Genomic DNA, 24,838 nt, shown 5'->3' on the forward strand with positions numbered 1-24,838 from the left:
TGAAGTGGCTGCAGGAGTGTTTGAAACCAACACATGAGGAACAGCTCATAGACCTGCAAAGCCGCCCCAGTACAGGGCAACCTCTTCTCTGTCTTTATACACACACACTTCTCCCCCACCCCACCCCCCCAAAAAAAAGGAGGAAAGAAAAAAAAAAAAAGAACCCCTTCGCAAGTCACAAACAATTCAGGCTTCAACTAAAAAAACACAGAGTGAACCATATGGCTGGGGTGGCTCAAGTTGGCTGCATTTTCCCCCAGACAAAGAGGGAATTGAGAGTTGAAGGAAAGGAGAAAAAAAACCAACTTTACGGCTGATGAAGCTGTTGTCTGGAGGCAATGATCCCAAATCTCACGGCTTTATTCCAGGCTCCAACTGAGACGTGATATGTCATATGATTAGCATCTTTCATATTTACAAGAGTGGTCCAGGCTGCTGGTCTTTAAAGGCGAGAGAAAGAAGGGGCATATGCTGAAATGGATTTAGCATTTGAAAGAGAGAAAAGGGAGTGGATAAATACACTTAAACGAGGATTTAGTTTTACTCCTGTCGAGTTCTAATGGCTTGTTGATTGAGATTTTAGGGAGCTGGGACAGAGGTGTCAGCCGGAATTTAAAGGTGCTATTCAACCCGCCGCTTCTCCTTCTTCTGCCCTTCTCCACACTCGAGATCCCGGCATTCCCTGGAGCCAGGAGCGATAGTGATGAAGGACGGGGTCTATCCTGGGGTCCCTAATGGGGACCCGGGGCTCTGCCGAGTTTGTCTCGGTTCCGGGTCTATCAACCGGCCTCACGGGCGGGCAGCGCCACCTCGTGGCGGCGGGAAGAGACATCCGGACCCGGCCTCGTTAGGATGAAGGCTCTGAATGGGGTCTTCCCCAATTCCTAAATGTGCAAGGTGACAGAATTGTTCTAAGATACAATGTTATATGTATATAACTACTCTGAAGCGTAATGAAACACTAACAACACATTAGGTACCTTGTAAGCATACAAGGATTTCAGTTATCAAGTAAATGAGTCACTTTATTAATTTTTATAGACATAGAAAGGGGGTCAAACCAGAAGTATCAGACCACTGAGAACCAAACAAAAGTTTCCCCCATTAAATATAAATATTAGGTGTGCAATTGTTGTGATCATTTTTATAGACACGCAGTTCATCTTTTCTTCATCAGACAGGTGCACCTTTTATTTTTCCTTCTTACTCTGCTTCTCTTCCTTCTGATTCTCCCAGTAAGACTTAAGAATGTCATTTAGCCACTGCTCACACTGGCTTACATGCTGCAATCCATTTTCCCATTCTAAAAGCAGGGATAAACAGGATAATTACATCTTACTTTGCAGCATCCATCATCTAAGTCAGCCTGTGGTGATGCAAACATCTACTTTACCCACACCTATCACATTGCTGTAACATTTCTACTTCGAAAATTGTTAAGAGTTCAGCCATTAAAGAGATGCTTCACTTGATACCAACCAAGTAAGTAAATTATTATTTTGGTACTTCTGGTACTCTTGCTTTTCTAGTTCAAAGAAAGTTACCACAGAAGAATTTAGATGGTGGCAGGCACATTTGTTGGTTGGTTGTTTTTTTTTTTACAGCAGGATTAGCTTTCAAATGCATAAATAATTACAGTTAAAGTTCACAGCAAATTCTGTGGCAACTGTAAAAAAAAACAACAAACGATTTTCAAAACCTGTCTTTTCCCTCTGTGGTCTAATAAAACAGCCACATGCATTCAGAAGACAGTGACCTGTAAGCAAAGTAATTGGAAATTACCTGGTAGCATTAGCTCATTGCCAATAGCAATGGATTTTATTAGCAACTCAAAATTTATCTTCCAAAACCAATGAGTCTCTACTTACAGAAAGATACTACACATTTTTCTTTATTTAATACCATCTATGCAGAAATAGTGCTGTGTAGAAGAATTTGTTTATAACTTGTTTCTGTCTGGGTCTGCTATGTAAAACAAGCAAGGAAAGGACTAGAAATGCAGTGTTGGGTTTCAGCTGTCCCTTACTAGTGTGCTCTTTGTGTCACTGTCTGATGGCAGATGGAAGAAAAAGAAGTCGCATTACCAGATAACAAATGCCCTTCAAGTCTAAAAACAGTTTGCAGGTAAAACTGCAAACATGCAGCTTGCAAATAGTTGCATTTTCCTGACATATATTTTATATGTAGTAAATATACTGGTTTATATAGTATGCATACTTTATGCTTTCTATATTATATAGTATGTACAGAAACTATAAAGTCTCTTACATATAATTACAGAGGATGAGCTGCATGGTTTCAGAAATAGACAAAAAAGAAGCTATTACCTTTGCAGTGATGAATTACTCTTCCCCACAGTCTGTTCCTACTTAAGCAGGGCAGATTCCCAATGATCAACAGATGTCTCCTTGCTCTCGTCAGCGCAACATTCATTCGCTTTTCCGAGTCTATGAACCCAATTTGCCTTGTTCTTACACAAGACAAAACAATGATCTCCTTCTCAGATCCTTGGAATGCATCTACAGTGGACACCTGGACAGCTTTAATTTTGGAAAGCTCAGTACGTACTCCACAGAGCAAGTTCTGAATCTGTAGACAAATAAATGTGGAAGGTGATGAATGAGTTTCTAATGAGTTAACTTACTAATCACAGCAGCCCTTATGCTGTAGCTGACTGGGTGAGGAACAACTCCAGCTTTACTAAGCAGATGACTGTTACCCATCCTTATCACATGTACCAGTTTGTAAAAGCCTCTGATTCATTTACCTGTCCAGTGTTTCTTTCTGACTTCCAGCTGACTCTTCCTAGTTAAACTAGAGTTTTAAGTGTATTCTAAACAAATATATTGAAGAAAACTATTTTATTGATTATATGTTCCACAAACCTTACACATCTGTGACTTATAAAGAGTAATCACACCGACTGCAGATCCTTCTATTCCACTGGCAATTAGAGCCTGGATGAGCTTGACTGTGAAATGAGCTTCTGGCATGTTATAAAAGCTGTTGTCTCTTTCAATCTGGAAGTGGGGAAGAACACTTCAAATTTAGCTTTCACAGACAGCAGAATTAAAAAAAAAAAAAAAAAGGAGGAAAACCTACAGTATTGAGATTTTATATAAGAAAAGTTTAAAAACTTACTTGCTCTACCCCATTGACATTATAAAAGCACAGTGTTGGAAGCCAATCCAGTAAAGGACTCCTGTCTTCCTCAGAAATGCCATCTGTCAGACTTCCATCATAGAACAGGTCATTGGCTATGGCACTGATGGCAGGGTGGCATCGGTACTGTGTCCGAAGAACTATTGCTTTATGTCCCTAAAGAATTATACAGGAAGTGTGACAAGGAAAAAGAATTACTAAATGTTTTGCAATGCCGGCTCGGGTGAATAAGGTGTAAGAGGAAGCAATTCCTGCAGTAAGCTGGCTTAATCTTTGTATATTCACTTCAACTAAAGTCAGAACAAATACTATGGCCCCCAGTTCTTCTACCTGGATGGAAAACTGCACAAAAAGGAGGGAGAATCTGTCATTTTTCAGTTCTTCTTGTTTTACATTTGTTATGCTTAGAAATTTCCAAGCATTGTAAAAATAACCTTTATGGAGCAGTGCCATAGGGTGGAATCTCTTTCATTAAAAACCAGTCTGAAACACTCATCCTCTCACAACCAAACTCTTTCAGTGGCATCAGTGGACCTGCAGTTCACCCTCCATCTCTGGTTATTGGTACATACCATTAGACAAAGCCGGTCAAAGAGAGTCTGCTCCAGTCCCTTCTCATGAGCACTCTCAGATCCCTGAATAGGTGGTGGTAACTGCTTAGGGTCTCCAACAATGACTAGCTTTTCACACTGAAACCTAAATAAGAATGTTAAAAAATAAAAAATCTAGAAAAGGATGCCAGACTAGTCATGTGCTGTGTTTATATATCACAGGTTGCTTTCCATCAGGCTCCCTTCTCCATTGCCCTCTGTCCACATGAAAATAACTCAAGGCACTGAAGAGCAGGTCTCAATTTAAAATCCTTGAGGTGAGACCTTGGAGTTCGTGTTCTTCAAAAGATGTGCAAGTCTGGTAAGTCTGACAATTATTTGAGGTTGTGTCACTGCTGACTTGAAGTTATTTCTCTGCTGAAACACAAAAGGAAGGCTGTACCTTGCAATAGGAAGGAGGGAAGCAGGTTCAGTCATCTGACTGCACTCATCTAGAATCACAACAGGAAACTGAAGAGAATTCAGACAAGGGAACGGGCAGGCAGCACAGGTCACTCCAACCACTTTCACCTTGGTTAGTAGTGAGGGGAAAACAGGTAGACCAGAAGTTAAGATCATTTAATAGTTAAGCTCTGCGCAGCACATAGCTATAGCTTTGGCAGTTTTGTTGCATGCTGTGTTGTACTCGTGTCTCAAAAAATTATGTTCTAACTAACTTCCAGTAAAAGGCACTATGTATACATGGAGATGGATCCAAGGACCATTTCTTATGCTTGGGGTATTCAGACATTGAGATGTTTCTACAAGAAGTAGCAGTAATCTTAAGAGGTAATACTTTCATGAAAAGTTACTTCAAATACATTTGAAATCTTCTTGGCAGTTGATGTACTAGGATAGATTTAACTCGGAGCTTATCTTTCACCTTTATGACTATATGCATTTTAGTTTCAAGATGGCAGCACAGACTAGCTGTGCTGAGAGATTTTTCTCTCCCCACCTTGTAAACTAGATCGGCAATACTAAATCAGATTGCAGTCAAGCTCAAAAGGGGTTTCTGTCTCATATCACTAAATAGAAACTGCAAGATTGACTAAGAGAAGTTATACACAGGCAAGACGGTAAGCTCAACCTGTGGAATCCAGCCTGTCTTAGTCCTAACATTCATTTTATTGTTCAAAACTAGGAGTTTGGCAGGTGTGAGAGGTGATTCCCAGTTCTCATTTGCTGGACCTTATGGATAAGACAGAGTGAATCCTCCCTTTTCCATCCCCTCACTTTGACTGTACCTGTTGCAGTATGGTTTTATTGGTCCCCAGTTTGTGTTGCTCAATACTCTTCCTTACATATATTTTTTCAGCTGGAGTTAAATCTTCTTTCATGAGAGCAAGCAGTTCTTTTAGCTGATCATTTTCATTGATTGAGCCAACATGTAAACTTCAAAAAGATTTTATAACATGCATTACAGTGATTGAAAATAACAGTGTTTTCAGTTTGGGTGAACACTTAATATGAGGAAATAATCGTACTTTATACATAACAGCTCAATGCACTAAACTATCCCAAATCCAGCTGAGATAGACTACTATAATACCTTTTTTAAAACAGACCTTTATCCCACCAGCTCAGACCCTTCCACCCCAACCAGAGACAGACATGTAGTACATGACTCCTCCAAGTACGCAGTTGGATTCAGAGTGGAGTAAGACTGAGAAGTTTTTCATTCATTTTATACCCTTGCTATGCTGCTGACACCAAGGAAGAGAAATTTAATCTTTATTTGTCTTGAACTTTACTTTGTTCTTTGAAATTGTGTTGAAAGTGCTATGTAGATTGCTTATTTTTAAATAGTTAAAGGACAAACACCAGAACACTATAGCAAAGATAATTTGGATAAGTAGTGTGGAATTCATGAGTTGTTACCATTAATTCACTGGACATGAAATTTATGGTGACTTCCTTCTAGGTCTTAGCACTACGGCACTAGATACCTATTTCAAGTCGGTCTATTTTGCATTTTCTCCTTGTGTAAACTCCCAAATCTGTAACTGCCACTATTTTGTTCTCCCCTACTAATTCCCCTTCAAAAGCATCAGCTCTGTTAAGCAACAAGTGGCACTCCCAATCAAGGTAAAATTTCTCCACTGTGTGAGGCCTGAACCCTGAGATAGGCATATTCTAACACATTTGGAATGGTATTTCCACTGTTTCTGTTTCAAAATAGTAATTTTACAGCATGCATGTTATCGTGAATCTTAGATTCATGAAGATTCTTACCTGTGGGGAAGAATTGCTTTAGTGATTTTTCTAACGCTTCCCACTCTGATAAAATCCTCAAATCCAAGACTGAGTAGACTTCGATGAAAAAGAGATGATAGAGGTTACAGAAATGTAAAAAGACATTTTGAAAAATACAGAAGTAGCTCTGAAAAGGCTAACAGACACCTTAGAACACAAACCTCTGTGATTACCCAGATGAAGTAACTCAGGCCACAATTCATGTAAATCAAAGTAAATTACCTCATCATGATTTGAATCAGAAATGCTTAAAGACTTAATGATTTTCCTCTCATAGGCAGTCTTCCATTTGTACGTGCCCGCCCTTCCTTTACCCTTCTAAACTATGAGTTTTATTTCATGTTAGCTTCATGCTGGTGTTTCGCAAATCTGCCTCTGCCTCTTCCTCTCTCTCGATCCCCTTTTCCCCTACTGCTATTTCCTAAAGATTTGTGAGCACTACTTTCTGACATGATGGATTTTACTAGTACATTTACTGACAGTAGAGCTCAGTATTAGTCTTTGTGCAGCTAGCCTTACAGTCTTTTAGCATGTACATGCTGTGCAAAGGAGCAAGGGTAAACTTAAAGCCCATGTGTGACACTTTCTAGGGAAAGAATGCCATCTTTTTGAGGTGTTATACTGGAATTATACCACAATTATCAGCACAATTATCTTTATTACATGCATTATTGGTTTTGGAACAATCTCAGTAACCTACCACAGGAGTATCCTGTCAACAGCAGTGTTGGTAGAAGAAGCAATCAGAACTTTCCATGGAGGTAGCCTTGAACTCTCCATAGCTTCACTGCTTTCAAAGAGCTGTACTAGGAACAAGATCACAACAGACAGCAGATAGGTCTTCCCAGCTCCAAAACCACCTGTTATTTCAAGAGAAAAAAGCCAAAGTTATGAGTGAAACTCTTCAAGAAGGTACAGTTTTAATCAGTTGTTATAACTTCAGTTTATATGAAATATACTGATTCCTGGAAAGACATTGCACATGCTTGCTTCAGCAGCTCTGGGTATGCAGGGGCAACCCGTTGCCTTACACTTCCCATTTACTGCATGAAGTAAGTTTGTAAAAACCTACAGAAGAGGGGAAGCTATGGTATTTTTTCTAAATTTTCTGTTTGAATACATGTATTACTTGGTAAGGAGTCTCATCATTACACTGAAACAATACAAGTGTCTGCATGCACATCCCGTATACCAGGTGCAAAATAAGGAGTTTGAGAGATGAGTATTCTGGAATGATTAATAATTTAAACTAGATTAATGTGTCTGACAGCCTAATAATAATAGCTCAGGCAATTTAAGTGCAGTGGTACCTGCACTAAGAGTGTCACTATTGTCGATGTATTTACTTTGAAAGGATCTGAAAACTTGCATTTATGGTAACTGCTTTTCAATACTGATTCTAAACAAATAATCTTTGAACTAAGGTGTTCCTAGCCTTGCCTTTTTGTACGTTTTGAAAAGGGATAAAATAAAGATTTAAGGAAGTATAAAACAACAAGGGACATTGTATAATAGAAAAAAAATTATATTACAATTTAGCAAAGGTGATAGATGACATAAAAGTGGGTTAATATGAAAAAATAAGTTGAAGACAATAACTTTTTTTTGTTTGTTTTTATAGATTCTGTTCTAGGACAGAACTCTACTTATGTGAAATTCTGCAAAAGGCGGAATGAAAATTCAAGGATCAGAAGCTCCATGCTGGTGGAATCGATGTTATAATGTCAACATCATTATCAGAGCGACCTCATCCAGGAAAAGAATTTTCAGGAAATGCATGAAGTAGGCGAGGAAAGCAGCATTACAAAAGAGTTTAAAAGGATATTCTGTACACAGGGACAGCTCAGTCAAGCTCATCTTTTGCATTACATTTAAAATAAGTGAACATTTACCTAGATACAAAAATCTTCCTTTAAGTCTGCCTGGAATTGTACATATATGATTAAGGAAGCAAGACTACTGTTTCATCACAATGAAATATCCCTAAATTCTATCAAACACTGGCAGTATATATGGATTAGCATTTCTGCAAAGATGCAATAGCAACAAATTTCACAATTATTTGCTGTGTACCACGAATGAGTGTGATAGGGAAGATCTGACGTTCTTGCATTGGTTTGGTGTTTTCACAGGAGGTCATCATCTGAGCTATGTGAAGCAGTGATGTAGCTTGATCTGGGTTCAACGAGAATGTTTGGATAATCTTTTTAGCTAAGCCCATTGCCACTTCAGTGCTGACCGGTCCGTTCATTGTGTGTTTCAGGCTGAGGGCAGGTGGAGTAAATTTGCTTTTCTCGACTCTATTAGTAGCATTTTCAAAATCAAAATTCCTAAGGAAAATATAGTGGTCAAAAGTTGTGCTATAATACTGCATATATATAATTAGTTCTGATATTCTTGTGTTCTATGTTCTGATATTCATGGTTCTGATATTCTTACTCACCTGGCATTGAAATGCTGAGGCTTTGTGAGTAACAGCCACTGCCCCTTATTACTTCCCTGGGCAAAAGCTGGATCACATGAAATAGGCTTTTGGGTTTTACCTTTCTTGCTCTATGTTAACACTTTCCATCTGACTTGCTTCAAAGGCACAAGCCTGACAGAATTAAGAGTGGTAGAAGAAGCAGGGATTCATTTAATTACTTGTGTTATACAGTGAATCACAAGCAGTTTTGGAAATATCCCTGTGTTGCTCTGATTCTCCAAGAAAATATTTCATATTTAGGTTTTGTGTCAAGGGATGCTGAACAATGGGAAGGAAAAACAGTTCCACTGAACCCCTGTGAAGCATATTCATTACCTTGATACAGATCAGTTAGTGACTAATGTTATAATAATGCCTAATATTTATGTCTAGGTTTGTAAAACAGGGGCTGCAGGTAAATTTTAAGAAAAAAAAGAACCCTACAAAATTATAATTTTGAATTAAGCAACCAATACATTTTCTTTTCCATGTAAATGCAAATTGCATTCTCAACAGTTCCTTGCACTGTTTTTCTGTTTTCAGTTCTCCTCCTTCACTTTTTAGTAGGGCAGACCCAATGGTGATTTTGTTTATTCTGTACCTGTTTGCACACTGTATGCCTACATTATCACTGAAAGACTAACTTACATTTTTAGTAGATATGGTGTTAGTGGTAATGTAGATGGATTGAAGTGCTCCTCCATATTTCTTAAAGATGCAAGCTCACCACTAGCATTACAAACCAGCAGGGCATGAACAAACACTGAAAAGGCCACAGAAAGATAAGATTAGGAAAAAGTCAAATTAGGCAAAATTTTGTATCAGCTAGATAAGTGAATTACAAAATGCCAAAAGAGGAATTAGCTTCCTGTAATACAAACCAAGTTACTTTAAAACACGATGGTGAAAATAACTAAAACGAGACAGATTTGGTTTTCCTGAATTTTGAAACCCCCATTTTTTAGCCATTCTGCATTGTAGCAACAAAGGTACAGAAAGAAAGGATGGAAGAACCAAATCACAGGTTTAATACATGGCTTTTTATATAAATTCTCCATAGTGAGTTGTTTGGGGTTTCAGTTGGTTTGTTCTTCAAGGACAGTGATAACATGCTCCTGTTACCTGCATTCCTGACAGTCAATTTGCATTCTATATTATATTATTTACTGCATTATTTATATTATCTCCGTTTCTTCATCCCCCTTTAGAATTTCTTACCAGCCACTTTGCGGGTTTAATTCCACTAAGTACTGTGTTCAAATTACATACTCAAATATACAAGGAAAAAAAATACTGTGAATAAATTAATAGATTAGATTTGAGATGTTACAATCTCATTCTTCACCACTGGCCAGTAGTTGTTTGCCACAATTCTGAATTATTTGGTGTAGAACTCACTCACTATTTGATCTCCAGTTTGAAGGACAGTAGCCTTTCAGTGGTAGCAGTTCTATTTTGTTGGTGGAGGATGGTCCAAAGAAAGTACTAGTTGCAATGAAAGTATCAAGGGGATCAAAGTTGAGAGTCTTGGAAACAACCCAAATATCATCTGTCAAGAAAAATGCAGAGTTCTCAAGAGCTTCTGCTGCTGTCTTTTAAAGAAAACATAGCTAGACAAAGTAGCTCAGCATTTAATACACTGAAAATTAAACCCCTGCTAACGCCAAAGTAGGGGGCATTAGAAAGTCCTAACTAAGTGTTCGTTCAGTTCTGAAAGAGTGAATAGATAATCTGCAATTCCTCTAGTAGTTACTGTCTGAAATTGATGATGACTGTGAAGTTCTCTCCTGGTGCACTCAGCAGCGTTTGCCTTCTGACAGGTCTGAAGTATTCTCAGTCTAAGAAGTATTTAGAATATATCACTGAATGTCCTCCAACTTCGTGAGATTTTAATAATTGAGAAGAACTATGCAACAACTGCGAAACACCAGTTTTTACATCAAGTTTTTCCTTAAATACCATCTATTTGAATATTGGCTTTCCTGAAACTTAATGATTTAGATTTAATACACTTCAAAGGCAGTTGAACAAAAATGATGAATTCATGAGATAGTTCATTGCCCTTCTAGAATGAGAATTGAATTGTCATGTTTGTCAGGAGTTTAAAAATAGGATATGTTTTTTCTCTTTAGGTGACAAAACTTTAAAAATCACAATGTGACAGGGACAGTTCTTCTGATGCTTAAGATCTGCTCACCTTTGCTGTAGAGAGAATAATGCTCCTTTCTGCTTAGTTTGAGGTATAATTTGGTTTTGGAATCACCATCAAATCTGGCAGGTGTATTCATCAATTTCTTGAACTTCTTACATGGCTGTGTTTGAATTTCAAAGCCTTTCCTGTTAAATTGTAATTTTAGAGTATGTTCACAATCAGCACATTTTGGATTCACCACCAAAAATAAGCTCCACAGGTTGGACCAAATTACACAGCGCAGACCTTGGCAGCTGCCCATCATCTTACATTACCAAGTTTTAAAGACATTTGTCTTGACTGCAAAATAATTCTCTCTTATGCAGCCAGAATTAAATTGTTTCCCTTATAGTTAAGTAGCACAGAATAGCCTTCAATACAACTTCTAACATTAAAATTAGAATCACTAAGAGAATAAACCAAATTCTCTTATGAAAGATGAAACAAACTAATTCAAATGCAGCAGTCATTGGGGGTTTCATTAAACAATCGATCAATTGCTGGGAAGTTTTGATTCTTGCTGAAAAGAGTGCTGACCTGAATGCTGAGTTCCCTCACTAATTTGGCTTTGACATTTCTACACACAACTGTATGCCTCTTTTAGCATAGCTAGTAAAAGTATCTGTTAAATGCTAGTGAATATACTGGAATGTTTATAAATCCTGCAATTCACATAAGCATATGTGAATCATAGAATCATAAAATCAGCTGGGTTGGAAAAGACCTTTAAGATCAAGTTCAGCTGTTACACCAGGACTGCCAAGGCCATGTCACTGAGGACCTCATCTACGCAGTGAAGAGTGCATAGCATTTCAGAATACCTCACCAAAAGCTGGCATTCCTCATAGAGAGAAATCTTTTGACTTCTGAGGTATGTCCCAATACTTTTTATATCATGAAGCACTATGCTAGGTCTGGATTTTGTCTGTGTGGGGTTCACGTCTTCTATCCACTTGAAAAATGAACACTGCTCAGCTTTGGGGGCATCACAGGTATAGAATAAATGACTCTGGTAAGAGAGAAGAAAGGAAATTAAAAAAAGACCATTAGCACATCAAAACAAGGGGGGGGAAAGTAAAACAATCGACCAGTACTTGCTGCTATCAAATAAATAGCTGTGGTTTTGCTGTCTTTGGCTGAAAACCACAAGTGTCTTCTCAGTACTATTAGCTTCTGAAGTCAGTATGTGTAATCACAGCTTACTGAAATCCCATATAACCAAGAAAATTAAGAATTCAGGTCTTCCTACATAGGTAAAACTGTTTCTGTATGGAGAAAACTATTACATCAACAATTCTGGACACTAGCGGATAGTACAGCTGATCTTAAAAGTGATCACCACTTTAACCTGCAGTTGTAAATCATACACAGTTGCCCTGTAATTGTTCACACAATAAGGTCTATTCACCAAACAAACACCCTAAACTGTAAACAAGAAATGAGCAGCACCTTGTTTTGACCTTCTTTTTTAGCCATAACAAGCTTGGCAGGATGCATGTGATGGCACAGTGGAACACAACTTTCCTTGCTCTCAGTTTGCTCATCTTTCAATGAAGTGTAGAATGATATATCCACTTTTGAAAGGGCATTGTAGAATCTTTGGGACAACTCAAATAGCATTATATTCAATTGCTCTTGACATAGAAAGGATAAGAAAATATTAGTATGGCCTTAAAATGGTTACACAAGTACACAGCATTCAAACAAATGTCTTTTCATTTGACACTTCCAAATCTAAATCAAAATATTTAATCTCATACTAAAAGAAACCAAATATATTTCAGTATATATCCAAACCCAAGTTGTTCCAGTAAGTGATATTGATGATTTATCCCCCTGTCATCCTGCTTTGTGAACCAGCAGAAATATGCTGTTTAAAACCAGCAGCATTTTCCATAGCATGGTGTTATACCGACCTGTCAGAGCAGCTTTAAAAATCTGTTTGTACTGAACGTGAGACTGAAACATGGCTGGTATGAAAGTCTTCCTTTTAGGAAGGTTTGCATGTTTTACTTTATCCACGTGAGGAAAAGACAACTCACAAATTGATATATCCTAAAAACCAGAAAAATACCATTACAACTTGCAAAACCCTGAATGAGATAAACGTTGATAAATGGCTACTTTGCAGATGTGCCAAAACCTATCCATATTTCTCCTCTTTTTCCTTTTTTGCTTTTATGTATTGTGCTCACAGTAATAAGTACAACTAAATAGAAAACATTCAGAACTCCCCCTGGAAGTTTCACTATGAAGACTCTGAAAGCTTTTTAAAACCCATAATTCCATATATAGATATATGTGTGTATATATATATGTATATATGTGTATAAACTGAAACAAGGGGACACAAAATCACAAAATGGAATATAGAAACCTTTAGAATTAGTTATAAGTAGTGTTAAGTTTGATGGCTTTGTAACAGTAGCAATGGAAAATTACTGAGGTGCATGATACATAGAGAAAAAAAAATAAGAGTACAGCTAGAGAACATACTGAGAATTCTCACAAGATAAATCGTTACAGTTGACATAGTTTAAGAAAAACAGTCTAGAAGAACAGGACACAGGGATAAGGAGTATCTGGGAACCGCTGGTGTCCAGGATGGGCTACAGTTAAACTAACTGATAAGTAGGAGGATAGGAGGATTATTATGTCTCTGGTGCTAACGAACCAATTAAACTGGTATGAGCATCTACTGTGCATGCTTCAAAGGCTGCCAGAAGTGATGAAGATTGTTGGAAGAAGTTAACGACCCTCGGAGACCACCACCACAATTCTGTATGCATGCGGGGAACTTTCTGGAAAATTATGTAATCCTCGTGAATATGTATGTTTGCCCAGTGACTATGAAAGGACGGCTTGTGTGGCAGTGGGGAGTCACACGTTAGGAGGAGCTATCCCCCATGTCTCCCGGCACCGCAATAAAGAATACCTGCTTGTCAGCTTGAAAACTTTGTTGGCAAGTTTGTCCCTGGAGTTTTCTCCGAATCAAAACCCCACACAACATGTATACCAGTGTGTGTGTGAAATATAGTAGTAATTTCCACATGTCTACTTCACATTTATGATTTTAAAGAACTAGAAAACACAGCATACTTAGTTTGTGCCAAAAAAAAATAAAAAGGGGGGGGGGGAAACCATCTAACAAACATTTTCATTAACTCTCAAACACAGTGATCTGGCAACTTCTAAATCTTGGCTTGGGGTTGGTTAAAAATCAGAGACTGTGCTTTGAAGCAGTATATGGGTGCTCATTAAAACAATGCTGATTTTGCAATTAAGGAGAAACATTTCTTGAAAACATGTTCTTACTAATTACAGATGACAAAATAGCCCAACAGCTTTTATTTCATCTTGCTGCCATCAACATTCAGATGAAGAATCTAAACCTGGCAGCGCGTGTGCTAAGAAATTACCTTTGCAAAAGATTAGTCATGGCACTTAAAAAAATACATCAGAAGCTGCTGTTCTGCAGCTGAGGCTTCTGTGCTATTACATATGTAAAAACTTTTCATTTAATCATACTGATAATGTCTTGCAGGAAATCAGATCAATGCAGTTTCTTTGTCCAGAAAAAATGTTTTTCTGTGCTTCTAACTCTTACCTGCTTGAATGCTTACACACCTGGCTGGCTCCTGTTGCAGTGTGGCAGCTCAGATGACTTAACACCTTTTGTGTTGCTTCAGTCAAAGGTGTCTGACTGAAGTGTGGAGAAAGTAACTTCCTCTCTGAAATCAGATCTCGGTGGCTGGTATTTGCAGAGCATTTACCAAGGGCGCTCTTTGCTGTCAGTAGAGCTGCAGAGTGGGGAGCGCTTTCATTCACAGTGCTGCACTCTCCTGTGTCACTCGGCAGCATTCCAAGGAGGTTCTCCGCACATATGTCATCAGTCACTTCCCTACCATCACTGTTTACAGTTGTCAAGTCACACTGAGCACTGTTTTGATATTTTAGCCACTTGCTTTTTTTATATTGTGAAGTGACATTAGGGGACACTGGTTGAACACATTCCCTTTGTCTCTTTTCCTTATACTCTCCAAACACAGAGGTTTCATAATTTCTGTCCTCAGGGCCAAAAGCACTGATAGGAAATACCTCTGACTTGCTGCATAAATTGACTACTGAAGAGCCAAAAGGTTGCAGGGCCTCCTCGCTGTCAGTTGAATAAACTGTGTCAAGAATCTTCTCAGTGGCAGGAAGAGTGACAAATGGAGTTCGTCTTTCAACTGGGGGTTTGACTCTTGAGAGGTTGCATTCCTCTGGGTGGCTGGATTTCTCCTGTGCTGTAGGGCAGATATATCTTACAAGCAACTTTGAAGCACTTACGGATGGGACAGTAACTTCAGATGTGCAAAAATAAGATATGGAAAGAATTCTAAGTTCTTCCTGTGCAGTACCACACTACATTTCCATACAATGTGATTTCCACTGATTCTTTTAATACTTAAACCCCAATATTTAGAACACATTTCTGTAGGCACTCTTACTTGTATAAAAGAAAACCTCTGGTAGAAATTATTTAAACATTATTGTGGTTTGGAGGTCATTAATCTGATAATCTTGGTAGTAAGTTGCAGCTGCCAACTGGAAAACAGCCACCTTAAATTTGCTCCTTTTTCCAAACGGATACCCACAACTGTGTACATTAATGTTACCCAGTGTAGATAAAGAGGCTTCTATCTAGTTCCACAAGCATCCTTTTGAACTAAATTCACTATCAGTAAGTAATGGCAGTCATTGATAGGTGCCAACTGGAAGTGGGTCAGAGGGCAGCTGAATATGGAAGAAAATTTAAATCAGGGCAATAAATGAAAACAGTAATAGGAATTGGAAGCTTAGCTTACAGCCTTTTTTCCCCCAAAACCAGAAGCTCATTTTTCTTTATAAAATTAAATCACTCTACTGAAGTCTCTTTCAGAGAATCATGGAACAGTTTGGGTTGGAAGGGACCTTAAAGTTCATCCAGTTCCAGCCCCCTGCCATGGGCAGGGACACCTTCCACTCGTCCACGTTGCTCCAAGCCCTGTCCAACCCGGCCTTGATAATTATATTCAGAATATAACTGGGGGAGGAGGCATGAAATTCAAGGCTAACTCAGCTGATTTGGAAAATGCTGTTTAAAATTGTGCTTAAAAATGTAACACACACCCCTACGAAAGACGTGTGATGAACACAGATCTAAATTCTGTAGTTGCCCAGACATATCTCAGTCTTGTTTCAGCACCCAGGGTAACTGTCTATTATAGTGCAACTCACTGTGCTTCAAAACTCCTCAGAGATTTTCCAGCAGAAATATTGCAAAGTGCAATTATAAACTGTAATTTCTTACTGAAAATAAAATCTGAAAGTTCCAGTCCACTTGGCAAGATCCTGTGTCTCAGGGGCTCCTGAATGCCTCCAATGGATTCCTCACTTCCTGAAGCTGGAGAAACTGGGGGGTCTGGATCAAGTGAGGAAGTCATTTGTACTGATGAAATCATCTACAGATGAAGAATTAACATGTCAAGTGAATGACTGGAATAAACCATTCTAGCTTTGTCACTATTCTCTTTCTTACTGTTTCTTTCTCATAGAAAATTGAAATTATTCTGAGTGTTGACGTAAAGCAGTTTTCAAAAATTAGAAACTGCTACCATGAACATGTAGGAAATTGTCCTGGGTTCAGCAGTAGCAGTCATGTTTCTCCTTTGTGGTAGCTGGTGCAGTGCTGTGTTTTGACTTCCAGCCTGGGAGCAGTGTCGGTGAAACCAATGTTTTCGGTTGTTGCTAAGTGATGTTTATCCTGACCAAGGACTTTGTGAGGCTCATGCTCTGCCAGGGAGGAGGGGAAGCTGTGAGGAAGCAGAGACGGGGTGCCTGACCCAGGCTAGCCAGGGAGGTATTCCATACCACAGCACGTCATGCCCGGGGTAGGGGGTAACTGGGAGTTACCCAGAAGGACACGGGCTTCCGGGTGGGCCTCGTTTCTTGGCCGGTGGTATCGTATTCTCTTCCCTTGTTATTTTCCCTTATCATTGTTGTCGTTGGTGGTAGCGGTGGTGATTTGTGTTGTACATTGGTTGCTGGACTGTTCTTGTCTCAACCCGTAGAAGTTTCACCCTTTCGATCCTCCTCCCCGTTCCTCCGGGAGTGGGGAAGGGGAGAGCCCCGGGGTGGGGGGGGGGTGGGGGGGGCTCGATTGTTGTCAGCCCGGCACCACTCACTGGGAGTGAGTGAACAAGTTGCCTGACTGGGTTTAAACCACGACAGAAATAAAGCCCAAAAGATCTAGAAGAGACAGTCAATTCACACCTTACTGGGTTTCCATGAAGTCTGTTCTGTTTGTCTCAAGTCAGAAAGCGATGGTGAGCCTGACACTGTCCATGTTGGAAGTTCAGAACACATGTTCAATGCCAATGCTAGGGAAAACACACCAAAGCCAGAAGTCATGCAGATGAATTGTTCAATTACTGCCATTCTACTTCTGCTTTCACTTACAGAACTGATCTGGTTTTGACTCTTCAGTAATGTTAGGCTTCTTCTGAAAATCCTCTTCTCCAGTAAAGTTGGTATTCCCATGGAGACTTCCTGAACCTGGAGACTTTACCAAAAAGTATAAGCAAAAACTTGTCAGAAATGAAACTGTTTATCTTCTTTATATAAATATTATCTTTCTATGCTTGTTTCTAAATCTTATTTCTAGACAGAATTCTTCAGTATCTCCAGCCCATTCTGGAAATAAAAAATGAAATATCATTTCTCTTAAATTATTTTAAATACTGAAATATATACTGCATTAGAAAAACATACTTTGTTTAATGTTGCATGCAATGTTTCTTTGCGTCCAGGAGGAACAGAATCATTACCCAGGAAAGAAAGTTTTAACCCTTGCTTTAGAACTTTCTTAATTCAGCACCAAATTTCAAATCTAGCTGGGGTGAATATTTTACTACCACCAGGGGGAAACGATAATTATAAAAGCCCTCTGCCACTTTTCTCTAGAAGAAACTTCTTTGTTTAATATCACACATTATGAATTCTCTCTGTTTTTCAAAGTGAAACTCATCAGAGAAAAAAAAACCCACCACGTTACATTGTACAAATGCATAGTCCTATGACAAAGGTAAGTAAAGTAAGAGTACAAATAATCGTCTAACTGCAAGGTTTTAACCACAAAGCACTATGTTTGGCTCTTGGTGATCTTGACATAACTGTAGTATTGTAAAGTTGAACTGTCTTTTATCCTACATTTACAGACTTTCTTGCCCTAAGGTTAATAAGAATAACTTCAGAAAAAAATTGTTTTACCTGTCTGAAGTCAGAAAGGACATCATTGCTTGAAAACAGGGGTGACAAAAATCTCTCAGCTGCAAACTCCATATTACCTGGGTAGTGCTGCCCTCCCAGCTGTGAGCAGGAAGCTCTTGACATTATCTCACTAGCTGCTGATCCTCTTACTTGGTGCCCTTGAAACACAACAGCCTATGTGGTATATTGGAGTTATCATTAAATGAAAATAAGTTCTGGATCTACAGTCAGTAAAGGTACTTGTCAGACATACCACAAAAATAATATGTTGTAAAATAAGGAAGAGAAAAAAAAAAATCCATGTATTTCTTTTTCCTTTGCACTCCTGCAACTAAGCAGCAATAAAGTTTTTGAACAAATCTGTGTCAACAGAAAACTGATATTTTGATCTAGTGTGTTTAAGTCTTCTTTTTGTATTGAAAAAGTCAAGTTTAAGACTCTCAATGGAAAACTTCCCATAGACAAATGTACTAAAAAACAAAAGCCCATTACAAGACTGAATACATTTTTATAAGGACTAATTGTGATATATAACAAATAGTAAACCACTGAATTGAAATTTAAGAGGCACTATTCATGATACTTCAGTTCCACTCAAGTCGTACCTTTGCCTGGCAGTCAGGTGTCTCAGGTTCTCTTTGGTAGGAAGATGTTGGTAGAATAGATGCTTTTTTCTGTAATAGATTGAGCACATGGTTGGGCTGCACAAAAAAGTATCAAAAGCTCATAAGTCTAACAATTTAATAACCATTTAATGTGAAAAGTTAAGAAATCTCTTACATTTATACAAGAGAGCATTTTAAATTACAGCCTTTTAATGTGGAAGCCAAAACAATCCATAATAGGATAAGAAATGTATGTTTATTTTTCAAATGGGACAGGAAAATACAGTAATTTAAACTAAAATCTTTCTTTCACTTTGGATGGATTGAAATAAAAAGACTATTGAGAGCATTAGATAAAAATCAATATGAAGCATGAAGCAAAAACAGATGTACAAACATATTTCAATCCAAGAGCTAAAATTCTAGGAAGGCCATGCATCCAAAAAGATAATGAAAGAAAAGAAAAAATAGCTGGTAAAAGAAAATGGGGTAGGAAGAAGTACCAGACAACTAACATTACATTAAACATAAGTAAATATTACAATTTGCATTGTTTCTTGTCATACATTAGGCTTCCTGAACATTTATTGGCAATAGGGTCTGCAGGAGGAGATCTGGTGTCCACTATCAGCTTCTTACTTGATGTTACCCAGCAATTTCTAGCTCAACTTCTAGTTTCACAAACCAAGAATTTTATTTTCTAGAAGTGGAAAATGAATATATCTTGTACAGATAGATACGCATAGTCAAAAATTGGTTACCGTAAGGCCAGAAGAATCCAAGTGTGAAGATGCCTTTATACTTTCTGAGTAAGGCATTTCTGTAAACTGTTTTATAGCTACAAGAGATGGAAAAGCATAGTAAGTTACAATTATGGTATTCTTTTTACATGAAAACATCTGCATTTTACAGGGCTTGCAAACCTTACCCATGCAAATAATTGCACAGATAGGATTTAACCAAACTAAAGCAGAGACACGGCTTTGGAGGCCACATATTGCATGAGGGAATCTTTATAAAACATCACTCCAAAAATATGATTTCTGAATATGGACTGTCCAGCAATAGTACAGAAGTCAGTTACAGTCACACAGAATTCACTTTAAAATAAAAGCAGACCTTCATCTTTCACAAGGGGTTCAAATATCTCTTTAGAAGTCTCCACTTCATATAACATGCTGTTACTTTCCGCCATCTTTTCTAAGCTTTCTAATGCTGTGCTATGTTGAGTCAGAGCTCCTAGAAGAGTGATGTTGTTCACCAAATGAAGAACTGATGAATTGTCAGCCATTGCTGGGCATTTCCTGCAATCCATTCCTAACTGTTCACCTTTGCAAGCTTCATGAAAGGCATTTATGCTCTCTACATTTTCCAACTCAGTTTCAGATATTGCCGTTTCCTCTGGAGATGAATGGCTTTTTTCTAAAGGACAGGTAGAACTTCTGGAAATGAGACTATCTTCCTTATATGGAATGACAAATACCTTTTGAGGGTTTTCTGCAATGTATTGGAATGAGGCACAGCTAGGATCTGTTTTTTGTGGCAAAGCCAGCAAAGGACTGTCTGCTTTAACGTCATCACTCTCAGTACCACAGAAATGTTCTAGATCAACATCTGGGCATTTCAGACATCCAGGCTGTATAACATCTTTTTCAGTATTTTTGTCCATTGCAGAAATTATTCTGCTGGTAGAAACACATGAAATACTTTCAGCTTTTTCAAACATACTGGTTTTAGGGTGACATTCATTAACATTTGTGTCACCGAGTGAAAGATCAGGCTGCTTGCTTTTCATCCATGATGTGCCATTAATGGTATGCACTGCACAGCCATCAGGATCCTTCTTATCAATTGTGGCTTCAATACTTAATTCTCTTTCATTAATCTCTTTTATGTCATGTCCATCACCCAAAAGTTCCACTGCAATTCTGGTTTGGTTTTCAGAGTCTTCTGCAATTCTACCTGTGTCTATGACATCGCTGTCACAAAGCTGAGATGTTATACCCCCAGTGTAGTGATTTCCATCATTCTGTCTGTTAAATGCTGAACATGTGAGTTCTTCGTTTTTACTGTGTGTCGCTACTTCACAGCAAGAATGAAGTCTCAGTGCAGCATTTTGTGCTACATCTCCTCCCCTTAAGCAGTCAGGACTTTGTGAAAGGTTGTCTCCTTCAGTGAGTGTATTCTGAGCTCTTTCACACAGGTCTTCATTGTCTGTGTCATTAAAATCAAAAGCCTCCAGTAGATTAAAGTTAGCTTCCATCACCAGTTCATCTGGACAGCCTTCACTGTGCATACTTAATTCCTCCTTTACAGTTCCAATTCCAGTCAATATTAGGTCTGCAGAGAGCTCCAAACTTCTTTCTGAAGCTTGTTTTGGCTGAAACGCACTTTGCAACTTCATAGATGAATTCTCTTCAAGATTGTTACTTCCTAAATGCTCCTTGTATCTGGAGAGATTTTTTCCCAAGGTGATTCGACTTGCTGAACACAAAATGTCACCTGGGGATGAGGCAAACTGACTGTCACTCACTCTACTTATGGTGGATTCAGGTAGGAAACAACTATTGGTACTGCAGGAATCTTGTAAATCTTGACTTAAATAATTTGTCTTTTTGTCAAGTCTCTGTCCTGTGACATCTTTATCACAAGGTTGTCCAGCTAAATTTAGAAGCATGTCAGCATTACATTCCTTGTTATCATATGCAGTTCCCTTCGTACAAGGCAGATGCTGAATATTTTCCATGAGTCTTTTGGCAGGCTTGCCTGAAAAGGTAGATAGGATTGTGTTTTTTCTTTTGTATAAGCTATCTGTGTTTTCCGATGCCTGAAACCTAGAAAGACATTCTGTGCCTTGAGATGTTGTTTGCTGTCTGCATCCTTGGGCTGGTTTAGACTTCAGAAGAGCCAGAATCTGTGCTGTGCTCCTGATGCTATGTGACACTGCCTCATGCGCACCTCTCTGACTACTAGATTTGGTGTGCCCAGTAATTACAGGAGATTCAGGCCTCATAATGGATCGATCAGGGTTTTGCTTCTCTGCTTCCTCACATCTATCAAGAAATGGAGCTGAAAGCAGTGATGGGAGAGACATGTGTTTGCTGTTATTCCCTATACATGTATCTTCATGAAAGTCTGCAGACCCACTTGTTTCTGCATCCTTCTGGCAAATCGTACAAAATAACGGAGAGGTACCATAAACATTTGATGGAAAAGCTCCCTCACTCTGCTTGGATAAAGGCAACGTTGTTTTTTCTCCCTCTTCCATTGTTGATCTTATCTTTTCAACTTGACGTGGCCCTCGGAAACTCTAGGGGAGAAATGTTAAATTAATTCTGCTCAGAAATCAACTTCATATTTTGTAATCAACTGTTGAAAGTAGGGCATGATCCATAAAATGTATTCTGCTCAAGTAACACATGACAATTCCACATGTGTACGGACGTAATCTCAAGCCCTTGTGATATTCAATGTAGCCTTAGCAATAGCAATCCTGCTAAACCAGATTTAGTAAACTCTGGAAAAAATAGCTACCTGTAACACATTCTGGCTTACAACTCAAAAACCAAACAGGAAGACATCATTTATGTATTTACCATTCATTAAAAGATGTGCCCTTTGTGTTTTAAAATGCATGTTCACATCAGACATGGCTTTTGAAACCAAGACATACCGTAAACATCCTTTTCAAGCCAACAGACAGATGCCTTGGAGGTGGGACACCAGGTTTTACACCATTTCTATCCACTGCTGGAGTTTCTGCTTCTCTTGGCTGGTCTTCAAAAGAATTTTCATTCACTTTTACTGCTTCAACTGTGATCAAATAGCGTTCACTTTCTAAATCATCTCCAGCATTCACCTAGGAGAGAGAAACAGCAGTATATATGAGTGCTATGTAACAAACAATTACAGTCTTATAAGTAGTTATAGACTTCGAAATACTTTCATGTAAATATTTCAGAAATTTACAACTAGTATAGCACAGCTGCCTGATAAATATGTAGTTTTATATATATATATATCACTTAGCTTCAAGTTATGCTTATTTAATGTATCAGTATAATACACTGCTTTTACCCAAAAGGAATAAAATAACGTAAAACCTCTACACAGGTTCTGGAAAAACAGTATGACTTATCGATAATTAGAAGCTGGTTTTGCTTTGCATTACTTGCATTGTGTCAGACTTTCATATCCACTATAAGAAAAAGTACTACCTCAGTTAACAAGAATTTTAAATGCTTCCTGAAACACAAATCACAGTCAAGCATAAAAATTATTAAAAAAACCACCCCCAAATAAAATATACCTGTGATTTTATGAAAATACTCTCCAAACATTGTCCTTTATCGTCAAACAAGACAGCCTGAAATGGAAAAATAGCATTTTAAATAACTAATTTTGTTTCGCAGATCAACTGGATTGCCACTGGCAGTCCAGCAGTAGCAGACAATATTAAACCCAGGGGTATCAAATCTGAGTTACTCACCTTATTACTGCCATTTCTAATCTTCAGAATTCCATCTTGCCATGTTTTTGATTTTTTCATTTTTTGGTGAGTGTATAATACCTGTTTGAAACACAGAAAATGATGACATAATGATAAGTAAGAAAAATGTTTAGATAATACAGCAGCAACAGGGTCTTCTGAACTTATTTCTACCTAAATCATACATAGTGTTAAAAATAACTTACAGTAAATTCTTGAGAAGGCATGGCTTTGGCAGAACAGTTATCCAACAGCTTATTTCACAAATATTTACATCTTCACGTGGTCTAAGAGACAAGGAAATGTTCAGAATCTGCCAGAGTTGTAAAGAAAATGTGTTAACAGAAAAATAGATGTCATTTCATTTTTTTTTTTCCTCAAAGGAAGAGCTATATGCAAGACAACATCAAAACAATGGGGTATAATGTAGGCATTTTAAAGAGAAACCTAGAAAATAATCTAACAGAATGACTACAGGTAAAAAAAAAATTGCTTTCTTTTTTTTCATAGATGCCAACATATTTTCTAACTTTCAGGGAAATTTATTTGTTTAAATGAGTGGCTGGCAGCTTTGAAAAATCCAGTGATCTTTCTGTTATTCAGAATTAACAAATCATCCTAAACATGCTTACATGAAGAAAAAAAAACAAAACCCAAAACCATACAAGCTATTAGAATAATTTTGTTGCCAGTTTATTGACTCTGGACTTGGTCATGCATGCTTAATTCATGGCAAAGATAACCAACTCTCAAAACCAGTTAACCATGAAGTCATATTTAAACTTAGATCACAGTAAATTTTCAAACTGACAATGAAACCAGGAGCAAATCATTATTTAGCCACTCATCTCCACAGGCTGTGAATTACTGTTGCATGTGCTGGCTTATAACATTTGATCAGTGATGAGATTTGTGTCCGCGCTTGGGACCTTAGTTCAATCTGTTAGCATCACTGCAATGGAAATAATCACAAGAGACAGGATGAGATTGGCAGCTGCTCATACTGTGAAATAGCAGAGGAAATAATTAAAAGTACTGTATGGACGACTTTTAATAATATTTGAAGGGACATGTCTTTAAGCTGACAGAGGGGAGATTTAGATAAGACCTTAGGAAGTTCTTCCCTGTGAGGGTGGTAAGGCAGTGTTCAAGGCCAGGTTGGGCGGGGATTGGAGCAACCTGCTGTAGTGGAAGGTGTCCCTGTCTGTGGCAGGGGGTTGGAACTGCATGATCTTTAAGGTCCCTTCCAACCCAAACCAGCCTGGGATTCTATATTAAGATGGGGACAGATTCATGCTGTTTCTTATAGCTGCCACCTTCTTAGCAGTGCCCAGGTGTTTACTAGGGTGCAAAACCTTGAAATTAACACCCTTAAAGGATATATAATAACTCTTTTAGCTTCTAAAGGCAGACCTTTAATTGCTAACCTTTAATTGTTTACTGTAATTCAATATGGAATACTGTGGGAACAGGGATGAACAGGACAGCTGCCATCACTCCTTCATAAAGCCCTGCTGAGACCACTTTCACCACACCGGACAAGACCGATAAGCCTCTTTTAAACCACCAGCCATCAACATTTCCCTCAGTACAGAGGTTTTGGATCCAAGGGGGGGGTGTCCTACGGAGGGGCGGGCCCAGCCATCAAAGATCGCCTCTCCGGGACATCCGCCCCGTTACTAATCCCCGGGGGGGCCTGTCGCCACCCTCCTACCCACCTATGCCGGGCGAGCACGCTGGACCGGGCCCATGAACCCCGCCAAAGCCACCGCTCTCTCCTTCCCGCGTTCG

The 24,838-nt window shown here is 38.5% G+C and overlaps 1 protein-coding gene and 2 long non-coding RNA genes across 3 annotated transcripts; 2 read left to right on the plus strand and 1 right to left on the minus strand.

Moving 5' to 3' along the window:
• Positions 1-1,004: 1,004 nt before the first annotated feature.
• On the minus strand, positions 1,005-24,736 carry ZGRF1 (zinc finger GRF-type containing 1). The gene is made up of 29 exons (XM_062620851.1): positions 24,475-24,736; positions 23,254-23,334; positions 23,048-23,128; positions 22,868-22,924; positions 22,232-22,417; positions 19,678-21,868; positions 19,320-19,396; positions 18,559-18,654; positions 17,954-18,127; positions 17,144-17,246; positions 16,958-17,064; positions 15,996-16,146; positions 14,291-14,949; positions 12,580-12,718; positions 12,113-12,297; positions 11,485-11,672; positions 10,670-10,809; positions 9,875-10,021; positions 9,121-9,235; positions 8,082-8,338; positions 6,709-6,868; positions 5,988-6,065; positions 5,000-5,147; positions 4,156-4,283; positions 3,735-3,858; positions 3,142-3,318; positions 2,886-3,020; positions 2,328-2,589; positions 1,005-1,303 (listed from the first exon to the last, which is right to left on the minus strand). The coding sequence occupies exons 2-29, from the start codon at positions 23,272-23,274 to the stop codon at positions 1,191-1,193; spliced, it is 6,399 nt and encodes a 2,132-aa protein (XP_062476835.1). The 5' UTR covers positions 23,275-23,334; positions 24,475-24,736; the 3' UTR covers positions 1,005-1,190.
• Positions 2,487-8,087, plus strand: LOC134164757 (uncharacterized). Its single transcript, XR_009965237.1, has 3 exons — positions 2,487-2,560; positions 4,436-4,541; positions 7,630-8,087. It is a non-coding gene; the product is annotated as an uncharacterized LOC134164757 (long non-coding RNA).
• On the plus strand, positions 10,014-12,827 carry LOC134164755 (uncharacterized). The gene is made up of 2 exons (XR_009965235.1): positions 10,014-11,675; positions 12,563-12,827. It is a non-coding gene; the product is annotated as an uncharacterized LOC134164755 (long non-coding RNA).
• Positions 24,737-24,838: the final 102 nt, after the last annotated feature.

The sequence above is a fragment of the Pezoporus occidentalis genome, unplaced genomic scaffold (genome assembly GCF_034315485.1).
Source record: "Pezoporus occidentalis ecotype Australia unplaced genomic scaffold, CSIRO_AGI_Poc_V1 ctg224, whole genome shotgun sequence".
Taxonomy (NCBI): Eukaryota; Metazoa; Chordata; class Aves; order Psittaciformes; family Psittacidae; genus Pezoporus; species Pezoporus occidentalis.